The 8,719-nt window shown below is 30.0% G+C and overlaps 1 protein-coding gene across 1 annotated transcript; it reads left to right on the top strand.

Moving 5' to 3' along the window:
- Positions 1-138: 138 nt before the first annotated feature.
- On the top strand, positions 139-1,790 carry LOC126661403 (KIN17-like protein). The gene is made up of 2 exons (XM_050355247.2): positions 139-273; positions 378-1,790. The coding sequence occupies exon 2, from the start codon at positions 399-401 to the stop codon at positions 1,602-1,604; it is 1,206 nt and encodes a 401-aa protein (XP_050211204.1). The 5' UTR covers positions 139-273; positions 378-398; the 3' UTR covers positions 1,605-1,790.
- The last annotated feature ends 6,929 nt before the right edge of the window (positions 1,791-8,719 follow it).

Genomic DNA, 8,719 nt, shown 5'->3' with positions numbered 1-8,719 from the left:
ACTTTGTATTTTTGCAAGAAAGGAAACCGGACCGTATTGTTGAGTACATTATGGGCTAATGTGATGGTGAACCTAATTTCTTCTAATAAATAAGGGACTAAAGAGAACCTTATCCATTACAAAGTTAAACAATACACCGTCGTTTCATTTCCCAAATTATCCAAAAATCAAAATAAAATAAAACTGAGTAGAAAAGAAACCCAAAGAAAACTCTCACCGGCCGTCGCCTTTAATCGCCGACGACCTCTCGTGTCTGATTCCGGTGCCGTCTAGGTACGTTCATCTTCTGTTTAATTTAATTTGCATCTGATCCTTACTTTTTAGCTGCTTAAAAAATCATAATTTTTTCAATTGAAAAGTTATACCTCTTCGTATAGGATTAGGGTTAGGAATTTCAAATGGGGAAGAACGATTTTCTAACTCCCAAGGCAATCGCAAATAGAATTAAAGCAAAAGGTTTGCAGAAGCTTCGATGGTACTGTCAAATGTGCCAGAAACAATGCCGCGACGAGAACGGTTTCAAGTGTCATTGTATGAGCGAGAGTCACCAGCGACAGATGCAAATATTCGGCGAAAACTCGCATCGAATAGTCGAAGGTTACTCCGAAGAGTTTGAGTCCGGGTTTCTTGATTTAATGCGGATGAGCCATCGGTTCTCGCGGGTGGCGGCTACTGTTGTTTATAATGAGTATATTAATGATAGGCATCATGTGCATATGAATTCGACGCAATGGGCGACTTTGACGGAGTTTATAAAGTATTTGGGGCAAACGGGCAAGTGTAAGGTGGAGGAGACGCCGAAAGGGTGGTTTATTACGTATAGTGATCGGGATTCTGAGACGATGTTTAAGGAGAAGATGAAGCATAAGAGGGTCAAAGCGGATTTAGCGGATGAGGAGAAGCAAGAGCGGGAAATTCAAAAGCAAATTGAGAAGGCGGAGCAGTTGCTTACTAATATTGTTCAGAATGGAGGAGAAAGTAATGAAGTTGTAGAGCCGTCAGCTAAGGTATTGAAGTTGGAGGATGGGGTTAAGGTCGGGTTTAGTCTTGGTACGAAAAGTAGTAACCTTGGGAAGGAAAAGGGAGACGGTTCAAAGAGTAGTAGGCTGGTTTTTGACGAAACTGAGGAGAAAGAGAAACGGAATGGGAAAAAAGTTAATGAAAATGGTAGTGGGAGAACTGGGAAGTCAGCGTTGGAGGAGTTGATGAAGGAGGAAGAGAAAGCGAAAGAGAGGAGTAATCGGAAGGATTATTGGTTGTGCGAAGGGATTATCGTTAAGGTTATGAGTAAGGCATTGGCCGAGAAAGGTTATTATAAGCAGAAAGGGGTTGTGGGAAAAGTGATTGATAAGTATGTTGGAGAAATCGAGATGCTTGAAACTAAGCATGTTTTGAGAGTTGATCAGGAAGAGCTTGAGACTGTGATTCCACAAATTGGTGGTCTATTGCGGATAGTGAATGGAGCTTATAGAGGGTCTAATGCGAGGCTGTTGAAAGTTGATACAGAGAAGTTTTGTGCTACAGTGCAAATAGAGAAGGGGCTTTATGATGGGAGAGTGCTCAAGGCTGTGGAGTATGAGGACATATGCAAACTTGCCAGTTAACATTTTCTTATTAGTTTCTCTTCATATTTTTGCTGATGCTCTCATAATTTTCAATGGTTTCTTCAATCCTGTTAGTGCTTCTCTTTTATCTTACTACCATAAGTGGGTCTTTTAATTTCAATATATGGGAGATCCCGATGACATTTCAATTAATCTGCAATTCAATGGGGTGTTGTGTTGGTTGGATCGATGTGTTTCAATGCTTATATATCCCTGGAGTGTCATGAGGTAGACATTGCATCTTTGATAATCGTATGCATAACCATGTATTTCCATCATCGATATTGCTTAGCAGTTAGGAATACAATTTGCTGCTTTTACTGAAATGATCGTTGAGGTATCTATAATTCAGTCTCTTGAAGAGGAACTGCTGTTCTCCTTGATGCGATTCATCTTTTTCTTAATTAGATCGCATAAGTATATGAACTATGTGCATTGCTAGATAGAAACCAAACATCTTTAGTCATGTAAAGAGTTTCTTATTATATGCTAATCTATATTTGCTTTTACGCGAGTGTGTTGGAAGGAGTTTCCGATAAGGGAAAGGAGAAACTAGACATCGTTCACTTCTCTGAAATTTAGATCATCTTGTTCAAGGGCCCTTAGATGTTAACTACTGAGCTTGCATCAATCTATTGACTGCAGTCAAAGGACTAGAAGCAAAAATCACAAAACAAAACTAGTTGCTTGTGTCTGAGATACAGCCGTCAATGCATCGAAACTTGTTAAAGTTCTACGTTTAGACGTTTTGATTCTGTATTTGGAAAATGCTTATGAAATTTCGAAACTTAAATTTTATGATTTATTCTTCTAAACATGTGGTTTCGGGGTTTCCGTGTTTTTTTATTTCCGTGCAACATCAAAGGATTTAAGTTTAGAGGCATACTAGTATATAACCTCGCTTTGCTTCGGGAATCACATTATTGAATGATAATTATTAACCGAAATAATATATATAATTTTCAATCCATTTAATTAAAAATAATAATATTTAAATATAGAATAAAATTGTTAAAAATAATACATAATTTGATTTAGAAGAGATACATGATGTCATTGCAGAAAGCAAAATGCAACTATTTAGATACAATCTTCAACTCTTGCTTGTTCAGTTTCTTGAGGTGGAAAATCACCGCATTTGTCCGTATCACCTGTAATTCTGCAATTTTTACGCAATCTGCTTAGAACCTAAAACACATACATAAAAAATGATAGTAGTAAACTATATAATAAAAAATATCAATTGTTATACTAATTATATTTTTACAATCTAGATATATTCATAATCTATGAATATTGCCAGAGTTAATAATGGGAGAACAATAAGTATAAAAAAAATAAAAAGATATTAAATGCGTTAGCTAATAGAATAAAGGGAAAATAACAAAAATACCATAAAAGAGCTTTCGTTTTCACAGTTTGCCACAAATCTAAATATTATTACATGAGTGCCACCGTTTTTACACTCACACCATCTTGCTGACATCAGCGTGCATTACTATGACACACGCTGATGTCAGCGTGTCATATGGTGTACCAGCTCTTTGCTGGTGCATCAAACTTACAGACCCGCGCATAACGCGCGGGTCAGTAAGTAGCCTATTTATTTTTTTTTTGTTTTTTTATAAAACAAAAAAAGTATTTATATATTTATTTAATATTTAAACTTTAAAATATTGATTTTTATTTTAATTAAAAATATACATATATTAAATTTAAAAATATAGAATGTAAATATACAAAAATGATACAATTTTTAAAATTCTAATTTTATAAATTATTTATCAGATATATTATTGATACACGGGTCTAATTTATAAGTAATATATATCACATAGAAATTATGTATCAGAGATGTATCTATTACGAATATTTAAAAAAAAAAATATATATCAACGTTGTATCTGTTTATGTAAATTTTAAAAATGTATATCTCGTGTATAAATTATATATCAGCGATGTATCTATTAGCACATTAAAAAAATGTACTATCATATTTAATTTTTTTTATAAAAAGCATGTATAAATTATGTATCAGAGATGTATCAATCATGCATAAAAATATATATCTAATGCATGTAATGAAATTTTCCGATACATAATAAAAATGTATCAAATATGTATTTGAGATCTAAATTATATTTTAAAAATAAAATAAGATATTTAAGATTTTCAAACATAAAATAAACAAATAAAACTCACCAATAAATCAAGCACTAACACCGTCATTGTTTATACTTTGAGAAGACAACTCTGTTAAGTACAAAATGTATCTTTCATGTATAAAATATGTATCAGAGATGTATCAAATATATGCCAATAATGTATCAAATATGTATCCGAGTGTAATCCATTATATAAATAAAAAATCTGAACTACAATTAAAATCTTAATAAACATATTTCAGTCTCTACATATAAATTAAATAAATAAAATTCACCTGTATTATTTAATCAATTCTTTTACAAATGCATTATACCTTTTAAATCCAAAACATTAATAAAAAGCACATAAACTGACATATAGGTTGCTTTTGTCATTCACTCTTCCCACTCCACATCTGTGTGCGTTGATACAACCTCACACTGAAACACTCACCAACTCCATTATTTATCTTCTTTCAACAAAAAAAATCTTTATTTTAATCCCATCATTCTTCTCCATCGTCACATTCTTCAATGATAATGGTTACTTTTTTCTTTTTCTTTTTTCATTATGCTATTTGCTTTTTAATTTTTGCTAGAAGCGTCAATTGTTGTTCCCTTATCGGAGTTGCTTCTGAGTTAGCCGGAAAAAATCTGGCTTTTGAACAAAACTCAGATTGGTGTTCATACCCAGCCGTTCCTTACCCTTATGAACAGTAGCTCGCCGGATTATCTGTGATTTGCGATTGCTATTTGATTTTGACAACGACTCCTCCGCAGCAGCAGCGGTCGCGAAGGCTCATTGGAGAGCGCCAATCAACCCCTCCATGGATCCATCGTGGAACAGAACAAAGGAGAAAACCATAAAACTCTGATTGCAGAGAAAATATAATGAAGAAGAAGGAAACTGACATGATATGAAAAAATCATAACTGAAATGGTGTTGGTGAAAGAAAAGTGACAATTGTGGTACTAATGTAAGTTTTCTAAAACAAATGGTAGAGTGTGAAAAGGAAGTTCATATTGTGGCTTTTCTTGTTATTTTCTCTAGAATAAATATACTAATGAGCCACAAAACAATTATAATTATAATAAAAAAACAGAAAGAGTTTCATTTTGAAATGTGATGAGGAAAATATGAAAATGTAAAAGATGAATGATGAATATTGTGAAATGAAAAATAATAAAGTTAGTATATATGGTTGAAAAGTAGCCGTTTTATTACCGTTAAATGTTATCGTTATTTTTGATTTTTTTTTAAATGTTAGATAAAACAATAGTGACAATATTTTAACTTCCAAATATAACTTTATATTCTAAATTATTTGGTGTATTTCGATGAATTTTTTTAATGGATAATGCAATAGATTACAAAATAATTTTATTTAGAATGAAAAAAAAAAATACTAAAATCAATTTTTTTATTAAATATACTACATATAGAAACATTTTTTTCAATAATCAATGAAAACTCAATTATTGTATAAATTGTTGCACGTAAGATATAATAATGTAAAAAACCACAATTTATTAAATACCCACATATAGATACATAGGCTAATAAAATAAAAAGTATTAAATAAAAATTCATCAGTATTTTGTTGAACAATAGAATAAAATATTTATTGTACTCTACGATTACATATTAAATTATATAAATAAAAATGAAAAAGTATATAATCAGTTTAAAAGTAGCATCTTAAAAAATGTTCGCCGAAAGAGCAGATGACCTAAAGCTTCATTCTCAAATCCCGGTCAAAAGATTCAAAGAAACTGACCAAGCCATTGGCGTAGTTGTATGAAAACAACGGTCGCATCCCATAAGAATGTGCCCGCTTAATTAACTACCTTATAAAAATGTCGAGGTAATTGTAATTTTGATAATGTTATCGCAAGAAAATAATCATATGTAACAACAATTTATGACATCTTGTTTAGAACAAACCTAAACGAATATGTTCAAATAGTGTGACTCGTACAAAAATACGTATACATGTATTTAGTAAATGAACAATTAGTAAACATGTGAAACAAATAAAATCTAAACATTAAAAATGAAGGTCGTCGCACACTACATAAGCAAATCTTGATTGCGTCTTAGTTTTATATATTGTGTGACAGAAAATCGTTCGATTCACTCGAAAAAAAGTAAATGTCAAAATAGAATGATAATTTTTTCTGATTTGGTTACCTTAAATGATTTTTGTTAGTGAAACGTTCAAAAAAATCTGTGCGAAAAAAAAATGTTAGTTAGAATCCAGCAGAGTAATATGAAACTGAAATAGTAAGCAAAACCAAACTCAGTACGGAGCAACTTCAGTACGCAGTGTGTTATGGCTATGGCTGCTATATTAGCCAATTTATAAATTGAAGTGAAGGATAGTATGCTACCAAGAAGATATAAAACATATATTGGGAAATGAGAAAAATAATAACCACATAAAGACTATGCATAAAAGTAGCACATGCTAAAGGAGGGGCATTCCTTAATTTATGGTGAGCAAAGGTATGTTTTAGTCCTTGAAATATGAATTCAGCAATTCAGTAGACACTCGTAGGCACGTAGAGGAAAGCTATAAAGTCTATTATTATTTCAATGCACAGATTTTAAAAGATTCGGTAGATAGTAGATGGGATGGAAAAGTTGACGAATTGAAACAACAATTTATTTATTGGGCCCCATACATAAGATATTAATTTTCTAAAACTTGCAAACTCACGCTATGTTTAAAAGCATGTATATCCACCCTATAGTATAGTATTCATGATAAGATTGGAAAGTTAACTCTATTTATTTTACCGTCTCCACATAAAAACTATACAATGCAATCTTCATATAATTTCACGACTCTTAGAAATTTTTTGTACAATGTACAGGATTTTCAACTTCAGTTTTAAAATATAGTATATATATTACAGCAAGGCAGTTACAGTTGTTTTTTCAAGCAGTGGACAAGTGATTGTTAAATTCTTTAAATGATGATGCTCAGTTCTCGACAATAAAACAAGTTTGTTGGCAACCAGGCAAGAAGGTGTCTTCATAGAGGTTTTTATTAGCTGCATATTAATCCTTGTATTCTTAGACTCTTATAGAGCCGCATAATTTTTGAATGTAGGCATTGTTTGGTTGGGAAATTTACACTCGTTAAGGGAGATAGTAAATGTGTTTCTTGGTTTATTTTTTATGTTTTAGTTTCGGCATGTTTAGTTGTAGAAAATATTTTTTATTTTTTGTTTTCATTTTTCTTCTCATTTTCTCTATTTTTCAGTTTTTTTTTCCAAATAAAAAACTAGAAAATTAAAATTTTATTTGCTTATCTAATTTTTTTTTTTTTATTTTATATTTTCTAAAATTAAGCAACATACTACATCTTTATAACGAGATTTTCGTATTTTTATTTTTCATGAATATTGTTTAACCTCAGAAAATATTAAAAAGAATTGAAATTCGAGTTTTAATTATTTAATATTTAATTTAAAATAAATACTTAATTTAAATATGAGGAGAAAATATTTGCTAAGGAACTTTTTTATATCATGATGAATGTGTATGACTTAATTCGAAAATAATATGGTTGGATCATTGATTATGTTTAAAAACTAGACCAAAAATGAACAGAGAGATTATAGGCCGGTTCAAAAAAAAAATTAGAACCAAAACTGTCGGTTGGTATATTTAAAAAAGGGTTAATTTTATAAAAAGTCACGATCTTTACACGAATTTTCATTTTAATCACGACTTTTAAAAGTTGTCATATAAAACCACGACCTTTCAATTTTTTTCAAATCTATCACCAAATCAATTTTTGGTGTATTTTTTATGACGTGGCCACCATAATCCGGCAGATTTGAAAAAAAATAAAAGGTAAAATTCACCGGAAAAATAGTCGGTGATAGATTTGAAAAAAAATGGAAGGTCATGGTTTTATATGATAATTTTTAAAAGTCGTGATTAAAATGAAAATTCGTGTAAAGGTCGTGACTTTTTATGGAATTAACCCTTTAAAAAATATACATTTTAAATTATATACTAAATATGTCTATATAATTCATTATTAATATAATTAATTATATCATATTAAATTTATTTTAAATTAAAATTTATTGTAATGTATTTTTTTAATTTTTCGAATAGGGTGCAGCCGAAATTTGCCGGTTTAAAACGGTCCGGAACAATTCAAGAGTCGGTTTAGGGCCGGTTCAAGTGTTTCTCTAACTGTGAACTTTAGAGTTATAAACTGTGGTCATTTTTACATGCAAATGTTTATTAATGATTAAAAAAATTCATTAATATTAACATTGAATAAATATTAATTCTCGTTGTTAAATTTTTAAATTAATTTTTTTTAGTATTTTTTGAACTTGTTAGATAGAAATATCAATTAGAAAATTGTGTTTTCTAAAAGTTAATTTTAATAAAGGAAAAGTGAGAAAACATAATTTTGGTGTTTTCCAACCATTAGTTATAATATGAAAAATTATAAAAATTGTTTTCTAGTTTTCTAAATTAGAAAATAATACAACTAAACACCAGATTTTATTTTCCAATTTTTTTGGAGTAATTTTCTGGAAAACAGCCAGTATTTCCCACAACTAAACAGGAGTGTCCAACTTCTCTTTGATTATGGAAATGTTAAATGGATATTTAAATAAATTTAATTATTTTGACTTATTGAGATATTGTTGTGTAATTTTTTGATGTTTAATAACTTTACTCTTATTTGAAAACCTTCATCATTAAAAAAAAAAGATAAATGTCTCGTGTTTATACCTAGGAACGGATATATCCTTGTTAAGTTGTTTTTTTTAGTAAAATACCTTTAGAAGTAGAATTCGTTATCTTTTTTATTTTCTTTTACTTATAATACGAATTTGTTTATATAATACACGAGTTTTTAAACAAACCGAATTTGCTAACTATTAAAAGACACGATCATAAGTTCACAAATGAAGTTCAATTGAATTTATAAG

The sequence above is a fragment of the Mercurialis annua genome, linkage group LG8 (genome assembly GCF_937616625.2).
Source record: "Mercurialis annua linkage group LG8, ddMerAnnu1.2, whole genome shotgun sequence".
Classification (NCBI taxonomy): Eukaryota; Viridiplantae; Streptophyta; class Magnoliopsida; order Malpighiales; family Euphorbiaceae; genus Mercurialis; species Mercurialis annua.
This window is presented reverse-complemented; position numbering and strand designations above follow the sequence as displayed.